Source organism: Larus michahellis, chromosome 6 (assembly GCF_964199755.1).
Source record: "Larus michahellis chromosome 6, bLarMic1.1, whole genome shotgun sequence".
NCBI lineage: Eukaryota > Metazoa > Chordata > Aves > Charadriiformes > Laridae > Larus > Larus michahellis.
In genome coordinates, this window is record NC_133901.1 from 15,173,658 (window position 1) to 15,194,797 (window position 21,140).

The 21,140-nt window shown below is 54.7% G+C and overlaps 2 protein-coding genes across 2 annotated transcripts; one reads left to right on the forward strand and one right to left on the reverse strand.

Annotated features, from left to right (window-relative positions):
* Window positions 1-3,768: 3,768 nt before the first annotated feature.
* On the forward strand, window positions 3,769-11,730 carry LOC141745349 (galactose-3-O-sulfotransferase 2-like). Its single transcript, XM_074593026.1, has 7 exons — window positions 3,769-3,813; window positions 3,920-4,047; window positions 4,364-4,436; window positions 4,789-4,901; window positions 6,596-6,720; window positions 9,980-10,221; window positions 10,879-11,730. Exons 1-7 carry the CDS (start codon window positions 3,769-3,771, stop codon window positions 11,728-11,730), a joined length of 1,578 nt encoding a protein of 525 aa, XP_074449127.1.
* A 2,314-nt stretch (window positions 11,731-14,044) lies between these two features.
* On the reverse strand, window positions 14,045-19,211 carry LOC141744880 (aquaporin-12-like). Its single transcript, XM_074591714.1, has 3 exons — window positions 16,315-19,211; window positions 15,720-15,836; window positions 14,045-15,124 (listed from the first exon to the last, which is right to left on the reverse strand). Exons 1-3 carry the CDS (start codon window positions 16,919-16,921, stop codon window positions 14,943-14,945), a joined length of 906 nt encoding a protein of 301 aa, XP_074447815.1. The 5' UTR covers window positions 16,922-19,211; the 3' UTR covers window positions 14,045-14,942.
* Window positions 19,212-21,140: the final 1,929 nt, after the last annotated feature.

A 21,140-nucleotide genomic window follows, 5' to 3' on the forward strand; every position in this document is an offset into this window, starting at 1 on the left:
TGTACCTCACTTCCGCGGCACTGTCTCAGCATCCCAGCTCTCGCAGGGGAACAAAGCTTCACTGCTCCTGCCTGGAAAGCCTTTGCTGGCTCGAGATCTGTTGTGCCGCCCGCCTGAAGGCGGCTGTTGATGCCTTGGGGCTCAGCAAGGAGCGTCGTTGACAGCAAACATATCTGCCGTTAGCAAGACCAAACAAAAACCAACACGCGGCTTTCTGCTGTGTTATTTTTATGCTGGAGTAGTCCCCACCTAGCAGGAAAAGGAATAAGGTGCGGATGAAGGGCAGCAAACAGCAAGTTGATATTACAGAGAGGCTCAAGCCCTTGCAAATCCCAGTGCTCTCCCTCACACCACCCGTTGCTCCAGCAACTGGTCCATCACCCAAGACTGGAAATCTGGGTCACAGGTCTCCTCTCCTCCTCACTGGAGAGGCAGTCACCTTCCCACATGTTCCTCTTCAGCTCAAACCCTGGTACAGGCTTGCAAATGGACCAGAGATGCCTGCTCTCCAGGTGCAGGGGGGTGCAGCTTGTCCAACAACCCTGGGAAAAACCCACCCGCAGCCACTCCAGGCCACGGACAGGCCAAGAAGGAAAGCCACTGCATGAGAGTGGCAAGGTGTGAGGTATCTCGAGGCAAGCTGAGGTCTCCTTGCTCATTCATCTTAAGCAGGGGTGGGAGTATGGGACAGGGAACAGGAAAGGACTGGAGTCTTTGAGGATCTTCATCTGCCTTCTGCTGAGATCAGCCCATCCCCAGGCAGTGAACATGCCGTCCATCCAGGAGGGCGCACATACCATCATGGTATGATGGCCCTGTGAGGGACATACTCAGCAGCGGGCAGCTGGGGCAGTTCTGCACCACCAGGACAGTCCTCACACCTACACAAGAGTTATGAGCCCATTAGGCCACCCCGGCAGGACCTGGCTGCCCAGTCAGGAGAGACAGAGCCCAATCCCTCCTACAAGGGCACCTTTCACTTCTCAAGAGACACAGCTGCAAAAGACACATTTGCCTGCCCGTGTTCTGACCCTGCTCCAGCATCTGCGGGGGAGAAGAGACCACTGGGTTTAATCTCAGATGACTGCCATCTCCACCGAGGCCCTCAGACAATGGTCCACAAGTGGAGCCCCATCCCATCCAGGTCACGCTCCAAAACAGCCTCTCTGGGATGCAGTTGCAAGGCAGAAGAAGCATCCCAAGAGAGCTGCCGAGGTCCTGCAAATATGGCCTCTGACACAAGAAGCATGCAGGCAGAGAAGCGCGTCTGCTGTGCTTCACGTCACCAGATGCCAGCAGAAGCAGACAACCTCCTTTTGAGTTTCTCTTCCATAGATGTGTCAAGTCATGCCCAAGAAAGAAGCTTCCAGGCAGCAAACAGGAACACAGGAGATCCTGACCGGGATTACATATCAAAACTGGGCCTCTCATGAGGTCCCCACAGGCAAATAGGCTTGGCCTTAGGAAAAAAAGTGAGCGGAGCAGCAGCAAAACCCACAAGTGACAATTGAGCAAGTGGATACAACCAAAGAGGAGCAAGACCAAGCCTGTCTGGGCACCCTCACATTGATGAGCCTCTGGATGCTCCCAGGCAAGGGTGGCCCATGCCCTGTAGCAATAGGATGTCCCCTGAGGTCCTCACAGACCCCTCAGCCACCTATCCCACATCACCGTGGCCCCCCCAAGCAGGCTTATCCATCTCAGACTGCATGGGGCATGACTGCGCAGAGGGAAGGAGAGGGGAGAAGCACCAATCCTCAGTCCCAACAGCAGAAAGGGCTTTGATCCCTGCAAGCAGCGAGCTGACCCATGGCTCTCACCCAGCCCTGAACTCTCTGATAAGCTGCCAGCTTGGGTAGATAGCAGGAGCGCAGGATGGGTGGAGAACGCGACAGCCCCACAGTAAACTTGTGGTTTTGATGAGGTGGACGGGGAGAGGCAGCGCCTGCCTGTGCCAGGGTGAGGGAAACGGCTGCCTCCCTGCCTGCGAGGGCGGAGGGGGGAAGCTGGGCCCTTTTGTTCCTCAAAAAAATCAGAGGTCTGGGCTGAAAGTGACTTATCTGCCTGGTATGCATTTCCTGAGACCCACGGTGACGGGTGAAGGATGGGTGAAGGGAAAACGCACACCGCCAGGGTCCTCTCCACTGGTGCCAGGAGGCACGCGGGGTGCCTGGTCCTGCAGAACTGGTGTTGCACAGTCTGAGCCGCCAGTTCCTCATGACAGATGTCACAGCCACACATCCTCCATCTCCACTGCTGCCCCAGGTGTCTGGTGCCCAAGTACAGGGAGCACATGGTCCTGCTGCCTGGGCTGAGGGTCCCTGGTCATGCAAAGCCATGGCTGGGTCTCGCTGATCATAGAATCATAGGGTTGGAAGGGGCCTCTGGAGATCATCTAGTCCAACCCCTCTGCCAGAGCAGGGTCACCTAGAGCAGGTTACACAGGAACACGTCCAGGTGGGTTTTGAATGTCTCCAGAGTTGGAGACTCCACCACCTGTCTGGGCAGCCTGTGCCAGGGCTCTGCCACCCTCAAAGTCAAGAAGTTCCTCCTCATGTTTAGGTGGAACTTCCCATGGTCAAGTTTGTGCCCGTTACCTCTTGTCCCATCACTGGGCACCACTGAAAAGAGCCTGGCCCCATCCTCCTGACACCCACCCTTTCAGTATTTATAAGTATTGATAAGGACCCCCTCAGCCGTCTTTTTTCCAGACTGAAGAGACCCAAATCCCCCAGCCTTTCTTCATAAGAGAGATGTTCCAGTCCCCTCATCATCTTTGTAGCCCTTTGCTGTCCCCTCTCCAGCAGTTCCCTGTCCTTCTTGAACCGGGGAGCCCAGAACTGGACACAGCACTCCAGGTGCGGCCTCACCAGGGCAGAGTAGAGGGGGAGGATGACCTCCCTCCACCTGCTGGCCACACTCTTTTTGATGCATCCCAGGATGCCATTGGCCTTCTTGGCCACAAGGGCACATTGCTGGCTCGTGGTCATCCTGTTGCTCCCCAGGACTCCCAGGTCTCTTTCCACCAAGCTGCTCTCCAGCAGGTCAGCCCCCAACCTGTACTGGTGCATGGGATTATTCCTCCCCAGGTGCAGCACCCTACACTTGCTCTTGTTGAATTTCATAAGGTTTCTCTCTGCCCAACTCTCCAGCCTGTCCAGGTCTCTCTGAACGGCAGCACAGCCTTCTGGTGTGTCAGCCACCCCCCCCCAGCTTTGTGTCATCAGCGAACTTGCTGAGGGTGCACTCTATCCCCTCATCCAGGTCATTGATGAATATATTGAAGAGGACTGGACCCAGTACTGACCCCTGGGGAACACCACTCGTCACTGACCTCCAAATCCTGATGCTGCGCAGGATGCTGGGATGAGCCTCAAAGGGGAAGGATGGGGAGGAAAAGCTACTGAAGAGGGAGGAGACCCTGAGCAAAGGCTGTGGACCTCCACCATGGAGGGCAGCTTCCCAGTCCTCCTTTGAGTTGTCTTCCACTGTTCACCAGCCAACAAGAAGCAGACCCAATGACCATTTTTGTACTGGTACTGGGAAACAGTTGGCCTCCTAGCAGGGCTGTGCTGTTGCTGGTCATCCTGGCACAGCACAGTCCCGGCATGGGACTCCAGCCAGTCTGAAGATGGCAGATACAAGATAGCCATGTGTTAAGCGGTGCCTGGAGCAGCAGGTGGTTAAACGCTGTGCCTGGAGAAGTGAGTATGGAGCGGGGAAGGAAAGGAGGGAGCCAGGGATTGTCATAACCGCAGCCCAGGGTGGATGGAGCCAGGTGGTGTTGGAGAGGATGAGCTCCGTGCCATGCAGGTATGACCCAGCCTGCGCAGGATCTCAGCAGCACAGACCCAAAGACTGTATCAACACAGGGATTATCGAGAGCTAAAAACCTGTGACCAAACCATCTCTGTCCTAGGCTTTGTCAGGAAGCAAAAGCAGGACACAAGAAGGAAAAAAGAGGGACAAATGTCAGCCACAAAGAGCAGAGCAGGTGGACATGAGAGGTCAAAGCAGAACATCAACAGCCATGGGTGAAACCAAGGAGTAAGGCAGGGATGCAAACATGGGTGGCACGGCCACCCCTCGCAGTGTCCACAAGCACCTGGACAGCCTACCCACCGCTCTACGTGACGTGGCAGCGGTTTGCAGAAGGCTGCCAGCAGCCCTCGAGGCCGTGGTCACCTAAGTGTGCCACTCACCGGAGCGGAGGCTGGTCGCTCCCTGGGGCAGGCGCTGGAGAGCAGGGCACCGGTGGGAAGGTCCTCTGTGGGCTCGCCGTCCCAGGCGGCCCCCTCGGGGAGGGGCCACCAGCCGCAGGCACACAAGCTAGGCTCCGGGTGTTTGCTTTCCATTCTCCCAGTCTGACGACAACCACCCGCTCTCCAGCCAAGGCTCCAGCTCACCATGCTGAAATTCAGAAGGTATTTGATCACGTAAGTGGATTATTTATTTATTTGTTTAAGTAAATTACTATTTCCTTAAGTAAAATACTATTTCCATCCTACCCAGAGGTCATGTCCTCGTAGGTCCCTCTGCACTGAGAAATGGTTGGAAGCTGAAGTGATGGTGGGAACGGGCAGAGGAGCGCTTCTGTTCTGCACAAGTGCAGGGAGGTCTGGGTTGATGGGGCTCTCTCTTCTAGTGAGCCTCCAAGGGCAGCACTTCTCCCCGGCACGACAGGTGGGAAAACAGGGTCTTTTGTAAGGTCCGGTATCGCTAAGGTAGAAGAGCATCAAAGATCTTGGTGAGGCAGGTAGGGTGCTCAGCCCTCCTGCATCATCCCAGGCGAGGGCTCACCGCTCTCAGCTCTGCACGCTCGCCCGCGGAGTGGATGCGGAGCAGAAACACAGCTCTGTGCAGGTCTTTCACACGGCAAACCCAAACCCACCGCCTGTAGGGTGAGGTGCGCTCATCCACAGCTTCTGTGTTGGAGTGGGTGGGTGAGGAGCAGAGAAGGGCAAGGCTTGACCTCCTGGCAGATCCCCCTTGCTGGGGGAGATCGTTTTGGGGCAGGACAGCCTTTTCCCAGGCACCTGCAGCATCTGGGGTGCTGCAGGCCCTGCTGCTGCACACCAAGCTGCGGCGCAGGGCAGCTGGGGGCTTTCCTACCCCAGCCGGGTCGGTTGGGCACTGACACAGGCAGGCAGTGCCCTCGTGCCCTTGCTGCACCACCTTATTTTCTCCTGAGCCTCCTGCAGACCGTTGTCCCCGTTCTCTCATTTATTTGATCCAAGTGGAGAAAATGGCTCCAATCGCTGCTCAGAGGAGCCAGGCTGTCGCTGGTGTACATATTGTATACATTAATACATGCAACATCGCTCGCCGCCTGGAGCATATCTAGCCACGGCAAATCAAGAGTCATTTTCTGCTACCTGCCTGCCTGGAGAAGCCAGCCTCGGCCACCCCCCGCAGCACCCGGAGCGCAGCTGAGACCCCGCACGGCTCAGCAAGCGCCAGCCGACCCACAGGACCATCCCGGTTTTGTGTCGGACAGGGAAGGGGCACAGGTCAGAGGGAAGCAAGGGCGTCCTCTCCTCTTCAAGGGGAGAGGGGAAAAAAAACGGAGGGGGAATCTGCAGTGACTGAAATCCAAGTAGCCCCCTCTCCCCTGCCAGGAGCAGGCGGTGAGACACGGCGGGGGGCATCATCCCTTGTGAGTAAATGACCGACAGATTGGTTTGTTATTAAATCCATCAGCTGCTGTGGCTCTGCTGACGAGCCCTCGCATCTTTGGGGTGCCGCATCTGTCTTTGCGCCCTGCTTTGTCACTTTTTGTGGTGACTGCACACGGGCTCTGATCCACGGGGGCTCTTCAGCTACGGCCTGCCTGCAGCTGGGGGCATTCCCAAGGACTCTGCTGGTTGCTCTCGCAGCCTGACCAGCCCTACGGGGCAGCGCTGGCTCCCAACAGTTCCGACTGCATCCTGGACATCTTCCTGCTGCTTTGATCTCAAGCGTTTAACTCTGCCCCAAGACACGAGAGAAGGAGTTGCCCATGGAAAGCAGTCGAGCCTCCTGAAGGCTCATCCAGCTACAAATCGTCCAGCTGCTCCAGCCTCCAAGACAAAGGTTTCTCATGCTCCATGTGCCATTTTATCCCGGTTTTGCTGCCTTCAGTGCAACTTCTTGGCATCTTCAGTGCAAACTTCAGTGCTGCCACAGCTCCCCCTTTCTCAGCGCACCCTCCCTGAGACATGTGCGTCCCACCAGAGCCAGCCTGGAGGAAGGGTTATGGCTTTACGTTAGCCTGATTGGACCCAAGCGGCCAGCAACGTGTTGCGTTGTTCAATGGTCATCTCAAAGAGGCAGCGGACTGGCAGCAAAAGGACCTGGGTCTTTCACAGATTCTCCACAGGTTGAAAGTTTAGTACCAGGGATGTCTGTGGAAGCAAGTCCAGAATTATATCTGCACAAAACACAGATACCAGAGTGACAGAGGGTGCTGCCTACCTCAGCACCACTTGCCGGGGAAGCGTTGCGTCATTCTGCCTTTGCTGCTGGGTGCTGGTGCAGATCTCTCCAGAGAGTTGGGGTATATCGCTAAATACCACAGTGAGTTCGCTCTTCATTCCCTTCTCGCCGCTTTTCTTAGGCTGGCCAGGCAGGTGAACTCATCATCAGCTCTCCTCGAGCGGTGGGAGAATTGGATCAAGTCTCCAACAAGATCTGTCCGGCAGCATCACTTCATCCTGGAGCAACTCCTCCTTCCCTGCCTTCTCCCTCTTTGGTCTCTCTGGCCATCGATGGTCTTCCACACCAGGGTATTTCAGCAAGCCTTACCTTGCCACAGCTCTGGGGCAGCCCCGAGCCTCTGCTTTTACCCTCTCCCTTTAACGTGTGCTGGCATTTTAAGCACTGTTTCAGCATTTGACATTTTTCTGATCCATTCCTTGTCACAGCCGTTTATCTTTGACACCACGAGGCTCCTCCTTGTGCTGCTTACGTGGCCAGGCAGTGAGCCATGGGCACGTTTGCCAGCCACCTGTCCAAGCCCATCTGTCTGCTCCTCAAGTGGGAAACGAGCATGGTTGCCATCAGGTTTTGGGGAAGCTGTGAACTAGTTTGTTCACCGTGCTAGTAAGTGCGTGCCTTTTGAATCCTCAGCAGCACCGTCATGAACAAAGACGTCCCCAGCCATTACAATCCCAAGTATTTTAGACGTTAAAACTCTCCCAGAAGGAGCTTAGAGTTTCAACTCAGTGAGGGATGTTATTGAGAGCAGGGCAGAACCATACCCATCAGTGTCCAAACTGATGCACAACCACTACAGAAGGAAACCACAGTTAGTCACGATGCTTGGTTGACTATTTTTCTGGAGCAAGTCCAGTTTTTCAATAGCAAACCCAAATTCCTCACCAGCACCAAGCGGATGCACGTGACCACTTACGACAGCCCATGTTTGCGTTGTTGCTAGCTTGCCAAGCTAGGACATCTCCCACACGTCACGAGACTGCCTGGAGTAGGAGATAAAGCACCAAGGAGATGAAGAAACTCTGGGACAAGCAGGTCTGTGCAGTCCCAGGCCCACTCTCTTGGTCAAAAGCTGTCCACTGAAAGAAGCGGGCAACATCAACAAACATCAGCTGTCACAGCACGGCTTCCAGGCAAGAACTGCCCAAATTTCTGCTTTCCTTAATTCTTCCTAATTAGATCCCTCCGTATCATGCTCAGCAAAGCAGCCTGTGCCTGCTCCCTCTCTCTGAGAGGTGGAGAGCAGCCATCTGGGGCTTGCAGGCTGGACTCCCACCCAAGGAGGACTCCACAACAGAGGATGTAACCAGATTCTCAGTATAAATCATCTGTTTGGCAACAATAGGTTCCCTGGGTAGAAACCAGCAGAAATGAAATGCAAACTAATCCTTTTTTCCAGGAAGCTTAGTTCCCAGACTGCTCCGCTTAAGATTAAGACTACGACGAAGCTCCACCGTGGTTTGCAGCAAGCCTGACAAAACAGTAGAAGTCCCCTGGCAATGTTTTTCACGGCCTGAACGTCCCTACGCACAACCCAAAACCCCAGAGCGTAGTGCCGATGACTTGAAACCGTGCTGCCATTGCAGACTTGCTAAGACCAGACTAAAACCCAGGTTGCACGCTGGAGAGGTGCAGCTGGGACCTCCACACCTGGAGCCTGTGCAGGTGGCAATCACCCCCACCGGCAGGCGTCAAGAGAAGGGGAGAGCAGGGAAAACAAAGGTTTATTGTCTTTGTTTATAAAGATAGGGTCCCAACATTTCTAGGCCGGGCAGGGCAGGGCAAATGTAAGCAGCTCCTGCTCCTGAAGCGGGAGCTCGGGCTGTGCCGACAAGGTGTCCCTGAGCAGCCAAGGGACTTCGCGGTTATCACTGTTTACCTTTCGGTACGATATTTGTGTCCCAGCTGGAAATTTCCACTAGGCTACACCACTTGAGCGCAGCCTCTGAGGTTTGTTGGTTATCGCTGCCCCTGCACCTCTTTCACCCGTGAAAACATGATCTTATTTAAAAAAAAAAAAAAAAAAAAATTAAACAAAGTCTCGATGTCTTTTCCCTCTGCCCCTCACACACACATTTCTTCTACTTACTAATGGTCTGAGATGTTTTCTTCCTTGTAGGAAGTTGAATGCAATATACAGGTGCCAGCCAGGTCGGCTCTGGGTCTTCTTCAGCCTCCTCGTCCTCCTCTTGGTCACGCTTCAAGTCGTGGAGAAGCTGCAGCCTCCCAGGTAGGTCCCCAGCAGGGCTGCAAACCTCAGCTTCCAGCCTCTCGCTGCCCATTTGAGGTTGGCTTAAAACTGTCCTCCTGAAAACCACCTGACAGTGTCTTCTTTAGACAGGTGGGAAAGGACCTCTCTGGGGCTCTCACGTCCAACCCCTACGCCCTGGTTGGAGCTGAGCCCACTCTGGGTCTAAACCAGGCTGCTCTGGATGGCCTCAAGACCCCACAGCCCTTGAGCATCCTCCCAGTCTGGGGTCATCTTCTCCAGGCCACCTGCTCTTCTCTCTCCTTGCCTTCTCTTGCCTGGCCGTTTTCCACCAGCCCACCATGCTCCAGGGGGACAGGGGCACTGGCACATCACTACTGATCTGTCCTTCTTTTCTTGCACCCACCCCAACCTCCCAGGGCAGTGGTCAAGTCCTATGCCCACCAGCAATGACACTCACCCAAGAAAGTCGAGGGAACACGCTTTGGGGTGTCTCCAGGGGGGTTTTGTTGAGCTGCAGAGGAGCTGCCCTCATTGCACACTCCTTCCATCTTCTGCCCATTTGCAGCTGAGTCCCATGTCCCCCCCATTACAGAAACTGCCGGTGCGAGCTGGAGCGTGCCCTGCAGCAGACCGTGGACCACGGCCAGAAGAGGCTTGACTACGTCCTCCAGACCCCCGACCTGCTGTGGGAGGACAATTCCCCGCACTGGCAGAGGAAAGCCACGCCAGACCCGACTTCGACTGAAAGAGTGCGGGACGTTTTTCAGATGCATCTGTACTTCAGCCAGGAGACCCCACTGGAAAGCAGCCCAGGCAGCCAAGAACAGCACTGGACGTGGCAGCCCGTGGAGAGCAGCAAGAAGGTGAAAGCCCATCCTTCATCCACGAGGCTGAAATCCCAGCTTCCTGGCCTGCAAAAAGCAACTGGAGAGGGTCCTTCTGCAGATCTTCCTGGGAGGATCTCTGCAGTTTTGGCAAATGCTGATGCTGTCACCAGCAAGTTCCTAATCTTTGCAAACAGGATGACTGCAGAGGACCACAGGAGAACATCACCACCAGGAATGAGGCAGGTGGTGGTACAGAGCCAGTCTCAGCCTCAAGCCATGGGTTCCCTCCACCATCAGTGGGGCAACTTGCTTGAACACTCCTTGCCAAATTCAGCTCAACCTCCACAAGCAGAGGACTTTTACAAGACAGACATGGAGAGAGGATTTTTCCCAAGCTGGACAGAAGCCTCTAAGGTGACTCCTGGAGAAGGCCAGCAGGCTAGAGGGGCCTCCTCTCAAGGGGAGACATGCAAACCCAAGACTGACATTGTTTTCCTCAAAGTCCACAAGAGCGCCAGCAGCACTGTCATGAACATCCTCTTCCGCTTCGGCGAGATGCACAACCTCACCTTCGCCTTCCCCATCGGGGGTGGCAACCAGCTCTTCTACCCACGCCACTTCTTGGCGAGGTTTGTAGAGGGCTTTTCCCCCAGCAGCCCTCGGCGGTTCAACATCCTCTGCCACCACATGCGATTCCTGCAGCCAGAGGTATGGGCAGAGCCTTGGGAAGGGTAAACAGGGGAGAGAGAGAGGGGCTTGTGAGGAGCAAGGTGGGACACCCGTAGAGCACCTAACCTCTTCAGGAATGAAGCTAAAGAGAGACAGGCTTGCCCCCAGGTACCTCCCATGTTATGGGCATCACCTGAGAGCTTCTGTAAACAGGTTTGATGAATCATTGTGCTGTGACCTGAGACAAGCCAAGGGACAGCATCTGTAGCAGTCAGCAACAATCATCTCGTTCTTGTCTGGTGGGGCCTTGGAGATATCTTGCTCCCTGGACAGGCCCAGAGGGTCCCATCTGCAAGAGGAGAACGCCTTAAGCATATCAGCTCAGGTCAGCCGTGCCCAGCATCCAGCCTTCTGGATGCCACTTGAGGACATGCAGATCTGGCAAGGAGACAGGACATTATCTCAGGCCCAGACAGGCCACCCAGCTGTGGTGGGGAGCTGTGGTCACTGCTCTCCCCTGTACCTCTCTGGGGCTCCCTACTGCTGGCATAAAAGTTCCTTTGATGATCTGCACCCTAAAAACCTCCCCAGCACCCACCATCTCCGCCTCCGGCGAGTGTTCCTGCTTTCTAGCAGAGCACAGGATTGCGAATGAGGTACTCCACACCTTTAAAACCTCCTTTTTCTCCTCCACAGGTGCATAAAGTGGTGCCCAGCTCAGCATTCTATTTCTCCATCCTGAGGAACCCCGTGAAGCTCATGGAGTCCTCCTTTGCATACTACAAGGGCGCTTCAGCTTTCTCCCGCGTCCGCAGCCTGGAGGAGTTCCTCCGCCAACCCTACCACTACTACAACCCCACAGACGGTGACAGGCACTACGCCAGGAACCTCATGACGTTCGACTTTGGCTTCAACCCCGACGGAGAGGTCTCAGCCGAGCGGGTGAAACTCATGCTGAAGGCCATCGAGGCGTCCTTCGACTTGCTCCTCATCTCCGAGTACTTCGATGAGTCCATGGTGCTGCTGAAGGAGATGCTCTGCTGGGACCTGGACAGCGTCGTCTCCTTCCCACTCAACATTAGGGACAGCAGCACCAAGTCCCCCCTCTCAGACACCGTTGTGGAGAAGATAAAGGAATGGAACAGGCTTGACTGGGAAATCTACACCCACTTCAACAGGACCTTCTGGGAAAGGATCGACCGAGACATTGGCAGGGAGCGCATGCAGCGGGAAGTAAAGGCGCTTCGGGAGAGGCAGGGAGAGCTGGCGAGGACCTGCCTGCAAGGGATGGGCAGCGTGGCCCCCAAGCACATCAAGGACTCTTCCCTGAAGCCACTGCAGCACGGCAGCGCAAGGATCTTGGGCTATAACCTCAAGCAGGGCTTGGACAAGGAGACAGAGCGCATGTGCCGGCGGCTGGTGACCCCGGAGCTGCAGTACAGCAGCGCTCTTTACAAGAAGCAGTTTGCCCAAAACCTCCCCGAGACCCAGCAGCCCCCTCAGCAGGGCAATGCCCCGCAGCACAGGCCGGAGGGCACCCAAAACTGAGCCTCCTTGCCCCCTCCAGGCGTCATTCTCTGGCTGCCTTTGCTGAGGACAGCGAGGTGCTCCCCTCCTGGGCTCGGGGGCTGCTTCTGCCCCAGGGGGGCAGGTGGGCTGGGATGCTGCTTGCCCACGAGAGTCCCTGGCCACCTCTGTCTGTGCAGGACCGTGCACAAGCTCTTGGGTGCTACACGCTGCCGCTGCTGCGGAGCAGGACGGGCTGCGACGGGGGGGTCCCGGGGGCTTGACACGACATGACAATTCCAGGTTAGGTCCTGAGCAAACAGGGCAAAACCCCGGACTGGCGGACGAAGCCTTGGAGGAGGCGACCTGGGGCTTTGCGCTGCGTAGCACCGAGTCCAGCAGCGAGGAACAGAACCAGGAGGACAGCCCGGGTCCTCAGCACCGCGCCGGGTACCGCAGGTAGGCAAGGTACGGCTCCAGCGTGGCTGCCCTTCGCCTGGTGCTCCCATCAGCCAGAGACTGCAATGGGGCAGGGCCAAGCTGTAAATCAGAGCTTGATTTACAGCTTGGGAACAAGTCTGTCTGTCCAGCTGCGGCTCTCCTCCGCTACGCTACTGTGCTGGAAAAGCAGCCTCTTAATTAAAAATAACAATATCCACCATCCCCCTTAATTCCCCTTAATTACATCAGTCTGCCTGGCAGACAATCTCCCCAGCAGCCCAAGAGCGGACCTCAAACTTCTTAAAATGTACTGGGGGGAAAAAAAAAAAAGAAAAAAAAAAAAGGAAAAAACCCAACAAGTTTTTTTGCCCTGACTCTGTGGTCGCACGTTGCCTTCAGACGCTGCGCTCGTATGCTGCGTGTATAGGATTGGCTCCCACCCCAGAGCTGACGCCGACACCACGGTGTCGCACTGCACGTTAAATCCCCACACATCCGAGAACAGTCTCGAGAGCATCTCGGCAGCCAGACATCCCAACCCAGACTTGGAGCGGCCGTAGGAACATTCGACGCTCTGGCTGGGGAAAAATACCACAAGAAGGGGTTGTGGTGGGCTAGCCGACCTTACTTTTCACATCCTACACTTAACCTCAAATCAAAAGCAGAGCCAGCAAACCGGTTTGGATAAACGGAGGCTCCAGCTCGGGATTTTCAGCACGATTTCCAAACCAAAAGAGGTTCGCAAAAAATTGCTGGGGGATCCAAGCATCCCAGATGCAGCCACACGGAACCTCAAAGGTTTCGGTTTCCACCCAAAGGTGCCCCCATCTCCTACTCACATTTTAACCAGGATAAAAAACCAGACTGCGTTCCCACTGCCCTTCCCTGCGAGGGACCAGGCAGCCCTGAGCATCCAGCCGGGAACGACACAGGGGCGTCATTTTGGGGGGAATTTTCTGCGTGGTTTTTGAGGCGTTGTTTGTTCCATAAAGTTTCACCTCTGAGGCACGGCCGCGTATGCCTGCGTCGGTCCCTTCCCTCGTTTCTCCTGTTGGGGACGTGGTGTGGTCTCGTCGTTTGCAGAGGTCCCCTCGCGGCGGTCTCCGGTTCACCCCAGAGGGCAATCCCACATGGCGGCAAGGGAAAGGGGCAGCCCACGGGCAGCATAGACAAGGCCGTCCCTCAAAAACCCAGATGGGACAGAGTGGGGATGCAGGGAGGAGCAGGGCTGGCACCCAGGGCAGGGGACACCGCGTGTCCAGGTACCAAACCTGCATCTGACACTTTCACCCTGGATTTTAATCGGGTGCCGCTTCCTTGTTCACTCTTCGCAACTCAGCAAACAGGAGCAGATCTTCCCTGCTCGAGCTCCTGCCGAGGTGAGCCAGGGCAGGGACACTTGTACAACCAAAGTATCGCGTGAAAAGCACGGCCTGCCCCGGAGCACGCACCCCCCGATTGCTCCAAAAAGCTGTAGCGCAGCAAGAACATATTCAGCTCAGGGATTTTCTGCCCAGAGAGATCCTGCAAAAATGACTGTTTGCTGCAGAACGCAGGAACTGGCCGTTTTCGGCGGGGACAGGGGAGATCTCTGGGCAGCAGCTCCGTATCCAGAGATGCCAGCGGCCCCGCTCCCGGCATGCTGCGCGTGGGATTGCCCCAGCCCCTGCTCTTCCCCATGGAGAGAGACCCCCGGGGTGCAGCACCCACGGGGTGTCTCGTGCCTGGCGTTGCCTGGGGGCAGCCCCATTTACTTAGCAGGGGTTTCCACCCAAGTTACCCCCCTTCCAGAGCAAGCAGCAGGCAGGGCAGAGCCAGTTTGGGCATCTCCACAGTTTCTCCCATTTTCAGGGATGGGATGGGCTGATCTTCCCCCCCGCACAGAGCTCACAGGAATGACATCACTCACCTAAATGCCAATCACGACATTTATTTTTATTACCGTTGCCACAAACCACAATTTTATCTTTAGGAACAGTTCACGTAGAGGTGGAGAAGAGCCCAGGGATGGACTTGCTCGCCCTCCCTGGCTGTGTACCGGCTGCGCCTGGGTCTCGGTGTTTTTTAACCGCAGCCACGTCGCGCACCGTTTCTCGATGCCTTAGAGCAGCCGGAACCCAGGCTAAGCACCGCGTCCACAGCGGAGCAGGGTCTCCTGTTGTGGCCAGTGAACTCCCTTGCCCTGGAGCATTTTTAACCCCTCTCCAAGGCCTGCCAGTTTCACCCCGTGCAACTCAAGGACGTCAGCTTAACTCAAAAACCACCCGTTTTTGACCAATATCCATTTAGTAACTCAAAAGGTCAAAGCCTGCTTCCTCCTCACCCCAAGTTTCCAAGGCAGTTACTGGTTTATGCTTTTTATGGCTGCAAGAGACCCAGACAGATTATTTCAAGTGTTGCACGATGCAATAACCTGGGAGTTGCTCAAGCCTGTCCACGTAATAGTCCTGACTTTCTGTGAGCTTCACGGCAATACAAGACAACCAGCAATTTATGCCGAAGTGTTAGGGGTTTTTTTTGCCCCCCACCGAGGTAGCGATGCAGGCTTGAAACATTTCGGGCTCTCCAGGGTGACTTTCAAAGCTATTCCCAAAGGAGCTCAGGGATTCAGACGTCCTGCAAGGCCAGCTTGGCCCATTCCTTTGCGATGCTTTTAAAAAAAAAAAAAAAAAGAAAAAAAAAAATCTCACCCTGCGGTAGGGACCGAATGTGTCGGATGGATGCTGGGTGGGATGAGCAGCAAAATCCTCCGCACCAGGAAACCCGCTGCCAGGAGAGGGGCTGCCGGGACCTCCTCGGCCCCCGTCCGCGGCTCAGGCGCGAGGCTCGGCGCTGCTCTTCTGCCCTTTCCTCTTCCGACACGGTTCATTATCCTCCACGTGCGCCCCCACCCTTGCCTTGGGTATCTTGTATTTGCTCTTCTGGCTGTAAAGGAGGTTTTTCTGGAAGAGGCGTGGGATGTTGCCTTGGTACAGCAGGAGGGCAGCGAGCATCCCTGAAACAAGAGCACGGACCCCTTCCGTGTGCTGCGTCGAGCGTCTGGCCACATGCCTTTGCCACAACCACAACCTTCCTCATGACCAAAATGTAGCTCAGCGCCACCAAAGTCCCCACTCACAGCATCTAACAGACCCTTGCTAGGTTACTTGAAGGAGAATTTAACCATGGTGTCCTTAATATAATAGAGAGGCTTGTTTTGACCCAAAAGAGCCATAAACCAGTCTCCTTTCCCCGCTCTCTGCATTCAAGGCAGCACGTATCCCGCACCCCATGGTCATCCTGAAGCTGTGGACAACCTCAGTAGCGTAGCTCAGCCTATCGTTGCCCGAAAACATCTTTGCTTCATCTCCTCCAAACTTCGGCCTCGGGGAGAGTTTTGCCTACGACCCGTGTAGGAATTGGATTTAAAAAACGGATGGCAGAGGGATGACTCGGGTGACAGGGAAGGGGACGGAAAAGGACACTTGCCACTGGCAAGTTCAGCCCTTTGCCAGGAACGTTAGGCAAAGCGTTAGGCCCAGCGTTTCTGCCTTGCCCATTGCCCCCCATCCCAACCCCTGCCCCCCCGGTACCACCCGGTCAGATCTCACCTGCGAAGGGCCCCAGCCAGTAAACCTGGACGTAGTCCCAAAAGCTGTTCCCTGAGCAGGGGAAGGTGGCGACCGTGGCCAGGGCAGGGTTGAAGAAGGCTCCCGTGAATGGTCCGGCTGCATGGGAAGAGAAGCATGGCCATCAGTCTCGCTCGCATCCAAAGATGTCCATCCAGAGATGGACAAAGAGCTGGACCCAGAGACCTGTGACCCCTCCTGCCTGCAGGGAGCATCTCTGCTGCCACTCACCCCCGGCAGCAGCATCTCAGACTGTGTAACAACAGCACCCACCCCCACCACCACCCCTGTCACCCTGAGCTTTGCAAGAAGCAGAAGAGCTCAGTGCGGGACCAAGGGCTCACGTTAGGGGACATTCAAGGAAAGCGCTCCCAGTCTTGGGGCAAGATACGGGTGCCTGGATAGCCTAAATTACCGTCTTCATCCCAAAATGAATATTCCCCAAAATAAGTAGAAAACAAATGCCTTAGTAATCATTACCTCTCGAGTCCTGGAAGATGAAAAAGGGACTGTTAAATCCCCACAAATTAGGTATTTTGCTAAATGTCTTAGAAAAAGAAAGCCAGGTGCTGCTCACCTATGTAAGTCAGGAAGGTGACAGTCGCTGCCAGCGCAGGGACCCGGTAGATTGGGTGACTCCGGCACAATTTGAAAAGGACAAGGTGGAAAAGGAAAGAGCAGGTGCCTTCCACAAAGGCAGCATGGTGCAGAGACGTGCGGATGGAGGAGCTGCACTCCGACGCTATCAGGTTCTGGATGAGGTGGAAATGCGTCAGCTCCCAAGACCAGTAGAGCTTGGTGACAGCCCAGCCCGTCCCCACGCCCGCAGCCTGGGCCAGCAGCTTGGCAGCAGTTGCGGTGAGGTTGGACTCGAGGAGCAGGAACTCCTGGAGAGAGACGGTCGGGTTGGCGGATGCTCCATCAAAGGAGGCACCATGAAGAGCGAAGAGGAGGAAGAGCAGAGTCAGGACCACGTCTGGGCCAAAGCCACCACCCCACGGGCCGATCTCCAACAGCATCCTCAGCTCAAGGCAGCTCGTGCACAACTGCAACGAGCCAGCAAGTTCTCTGGCCAGGCAGCCGTACGCTCCAGGAGACAGAAGCCTCTTGGAAAGCCGCCTGAGTCCCTGGCACACCCCGACAACCAGGAAAAAAAAAGCAATGGAGACATTCAGGCCAGCCATAGCAAAGGCCACGCTGAGGGTTGAGGCTGGAAGGAGCAGAGAAAGCTTCTGCACCTCCTCTTTATAGTCGCGTGTAAGCAAACGTGGCGCAGCCCGACAGGCCTGGGAAGCACTGCACGTGCTGCCCTCTCCTTTACAGGGCAATGCCTGCAGCCAGGGGAGCAGACGGACTCACCCCTAGCTGGAGCAGCCAACCAGTTGTCCCAGCAAGCAGGTCCTGGTGTTACCTCCACCACGCGGTTGCTGAGCCTACAAGCCCCCAGCAGTCCCACCTGGGAGCCTGCAGCAGCTCCCCGGAGCTGCTCAAGTCTTCCAGAAGGAGCAAACCCCTTCATTTTGTTTCTGCTTGGCATCAGAAAAAAAGCAATCTAGTGCCCCAATCCCAAAGCCTAGGATGTGAGGGGACTCTTCGAAAGCCAGCAACCCATCAGAGAGTTGACATCTCTGCAGGGCTGAGCCACGCTAAGCCACAGCAAAGTCCGTCTTTGGCCAGTTTGAAAGCCTGGCTTGCTTACTGCTCCTTATCCTTGTCTTGAGTAAGACCTCACCTCGTTTGTTGGTGGCACTAATTGCACATGCCATTGGTCTGCAGCTGGCGTTTTAACGACAGTGACGTTTCAACTCCTCCTGCTGGTAACACAAGTATTGGAGACAGGATCCTTCCCAGCTCCACCAAAACCACCCCACGGTGTCGTCATTACCTGACTTCTGAAACCCACACCATCCAAACATCTAAATACACTTGGGTCAGACCTTTGAATACGCGATGGAGTCGACAGCAGTTGTGACAAAATACACCAGGTTTGTTCCAGGGTTGCATCCTCTGTCCCCGCTCCCGCCAGGTCACTGGGGAGCCCTGGACTCCCACCCCTGGGGTCTGCAGGAACAAAGGGGATGGTGAACGATGGAAAACATAGGCCATTGCAGGAAGGGTGGGATGGGGTGGACAATGTCATACGATCGGGAACTCATAGTTAACAGAGCATGAACAATTCATGATGCGTCTTCTGGGTCACTCCTCTGCTCTGCAGCAGAAATTGCAGCGGGACCCCATCCCTGCAGCGGGAACAGCATCTCCTTCATCATCAGCATGCTGCAGGGACAAACGTGCCCAGGCGTGCTCTGCCACCATGGGAACAAGTGGTGGGACATACCCCGAAACAGCTGCTGGGCATCAGGACCAGCGTGCTGGGTTACTCCATGCCCAGGGCAAAGCCCAGTCCTGCGCCCTTGCGGGCGACCACCACAGGTTTCTCTCACCACCCCCATCACATGCCGGGAGCCAACAGCTTTTATTAATGCCATTTTATTTCCACCCCCCAGTCATTTATAAAAGAAATTGCCAGGAGACACAGTTTGAAGCACACTTGAGCCAGGGGTGAGGCACTTAATACAGTTCAAGGCGGTTGCGGTGACACAGACTGACCCGTGAAAACCAGGAGCATCTGCTTGGCGTCTGTTGCCACAGCAGAAAAGAAACACGACGTTTTGGAGATGTTTGTGAAGGTCACGGCCAGCCTCAGCAGCCCCTCCTGCCCCGCTCTCCCTCCTTCCACCTCCATTCCCGCAGCCGCTGCCATTGCCCAGTGCCCACCCAAAGGTGGTTGGGGAAAGGCGCCCGGTCCCCGGTGATCACAGCACAGGGCCCTTGCTTTGGGAACCTCGGGAAGCCCAAGCAGGGAGAGGGATCGCCCTGCCCCTCCTCCCCACCACGACTGCCCTGTTTTCATTGGGCTGCCTCAAAATGTATCACAATTTTACTGTTTTTAACCCATTTCTCTCTCCATAAGGCAAGAGGAGCGTGTGCATCTTTTGCCTCAAATGAGCAAACGAGCTTGCCTGAATAAAGAAAGATGAAATGTGCTTTAAAAGAGTCAGAAAATTTATATTTTTGACCTCATGAAAATTCAGCTCTGGCAAAGCGCTGGTCAGAGGAAGCTACTCGTTGCTGCAGAACACCACAAACACTTAACATCGCAATCCAACTAGTTTCTTTCCATCTCCCCTACTTTTGTGTTTCTCAGGCTCCCATCTTTAGAAACAAAACCTTACAAGGACCCAGTGACACCAGCCCAAACCACGTGCCTGGAGGAGAACCACTGACTGATGGGACAGAGGAGACAGAGGGGCAGTTTGCACAGAAGAATTCCACAGATCACCCCGTTCCACGGCTCCATCCCTGCTACCGGCATTTCAACCTTGGTTTCAACAGAGGGTTTTGACAGAGCAGACGAGATCTTTGTGACAGGTCCCCTCTGGAGGGCATCTCAGCCTTTGAGCAGAGTCCATCCAGATTAAAAAAAAAAAAAAAAAAAGAAAAGGGGGGGGTAACGCATTGCCCCTTACGCAAATATACCTGGCTACTCTTACAAGAGAAAGCTAACGCCCAAAAAAGCAAGTGCGTTCTCATCCCCTTCCTCCAAACACAGCTGTGACATAGAAAACATTGTGAGAGCCATGGTAAACCTGGGGAAAAAAACTCCCCCTCTCTTGATTCCCACAGGAACTGTTTTTCCCCCCCCATCTTCTCAAGCGTTTAAAGAGTTGGGCCTTAGGAAATGAATGTTCAGAGGTCTTTAAAAGCTATTTCCCGTCCATCACCTGTAATTATGCCCACAGCACATCCTGCAATTGTGGGACACTTAACCCGGGCTGGAGTGAGGAGCTGGAAGCTGTCGCTCATGAGGATAACGAGGGGATTAAATAAGGCCAGTGACACATGCACAAGCGGCTCGTTTCCCATGTCCCCTTAGCGCTGACAGCAGAAGGGGACGCGCTGCAGGCTCCGTCCTGGAGCACGTCTTCAGGCCACTGCAAAGGCAAAACCCCTTCGAGAGTCCACACGGCTGCTCTTCTCGAAACAAGATTGTCTAAAAATTCAGGTATCCGCACCGAAAACCACTTTTCTGTGGCTGGAACATCAGTGTCTCTTCTAAACCGAATTTGCTTTCAGGGCTGCCAAGAACTACAACAGCTTAAAATGCAGGTATTTTAAATGTTTGGGGTTTTTTAGCCATGGGACAGGAAGGAGCTGGCATTTCCATAGTTAAGTAAAATAAACACTGTCCAAAAACACTAAAGGGTAACAAAAGCTAACAGAACGATGCTGGCTCCCCCCGGCACACTTTTTTCACCCACAAAGAGGTAATAGCCACAGCTGAATATAGCTGTAAGGTTGTTTAGGGAGAGTTTTACTGGGCAGGATAAAAGCTTTCCAGGAGCAGCATCCCTTATCAGCTGCTGCGACAAGGCAGCAGAGACCCGGCCGCAGGTTTCCTCCCACAGGCAACCAGATGAAAAGGGCTCAAGGAGAGCCAGGAGTTAATTTGGCTTTGTGAAAAGACCCAAATCCTTAAAACAAGCATTCGCCGGGAGGAAAAAATAACAAAGATGGATTGTCCTTGGCTCTAAAAGCCTTGACTTCAAGGGAGATGTCTGTCCCTAGGAAGGTCACCCCTTTTCCCCCTCCAAAACATCCCGTGGAGATGCCCTGTCACAGCATCTTCTCCGCTGATGTGCGGCTACAGCGAGCCAGATTCGTTATTCACAAGCCCTTCAGAAAACACCAGAAACTTGAGTCTGTGCGTTGAGACGTATCTGCGCGCTGAGGCACACATTCCAGTCCCATCCTCCTCTCTACTGACTCAACACGTCTCCAAAGCAGAAGTCTGGCGGCCTTTTAGTGTCTTAAAACGAATGAGCAATCATTAACTTCCCAGTGGGCAAGTCCCATTAAAAAGAAAAAAAAAAAAAAATCATTAGTCCCTACAGGCTGTTTCAATAATATAACACCAGGTCAACGGGTTTTGAAATGAAGTTACGATGCGGCGCAAGATATTCCCCCCGCAGACACCGGCTGGCAGACAGGAACGGGAAAAAGCAGCGTCACCATCGCGGCAGGGGAACGGCAGGAGGAGAAGCTGCACCAGCACTGCCCTCCTCCCTCCTGACAGACTGCAGGTGGAGAAATTACAGTCAGAAATTCACTGTTCTCACTTGTTGGTATTTCCCACCCCGCCCCCCCCCCCCCAAGAAAAAAAAAAAAAAAAAATCCTTCCTTAGGCTGGAGTTCAAAGTAGGGAAAAAAAAGCTCTTGGAAAAACCTGCTTCCTCCAGCCATCTGGAGAGCAACATCAAGAATTTAGCTGAGCTCAGCGGTTTCACATACCTTTCTCACATGACCGAGGATGGCCATTTTTATTAAAAAAAACAATCTTCA

Excerpts from the sequence above, each read along its gene's own strand:
- LOC141745349 (XM_074593026.1), top strand. The coding sequence starts at position 3,769 with ATGGAGCCAGGTGGTGTTGGAGAGGATGAGCTCCGTGCCATGCAG. Across the intron at positions 4,048-4,363 it reads GCCATGGGTGAAACCAAGGA|TCTGACGACAACCACCCGCT; the intron begins GTAAGGCAGGGA and ends CCATTCTCCCAG. Across the intron at positions 6,721-9,979 it reads ACTCCTCCTTCCCTGCCTTC|CATGCAAACCCAAGACTGAC; the intron begins TCCCTCTTTGGT and ends CTCAAGGGGAGA.
- LOC141744880 (XM_074591714.1), bottom strand. The coding sequence starts at position 16,921 with ATGGCTGGCCTGAATGTCTCCATTGCTTTTTTTTTCCTGGTTGTCGGG. Across the intron at positions 15,837-16,314 it reads CACCTTCCTGACTTACATAG|CCGGACCATTCACGGGAGCC; the intron begins GTGAGCAGCACC and ends CTTCCCATGCAG. Across the intron at positions 15,125-15,719 it reads CTGGCTGGGGCCCTTCGCAG|GGATGCTCGCTGCCCTCCTG; the intron begins GTGAGATCTGAC and ends CTCTTGTTTCAG.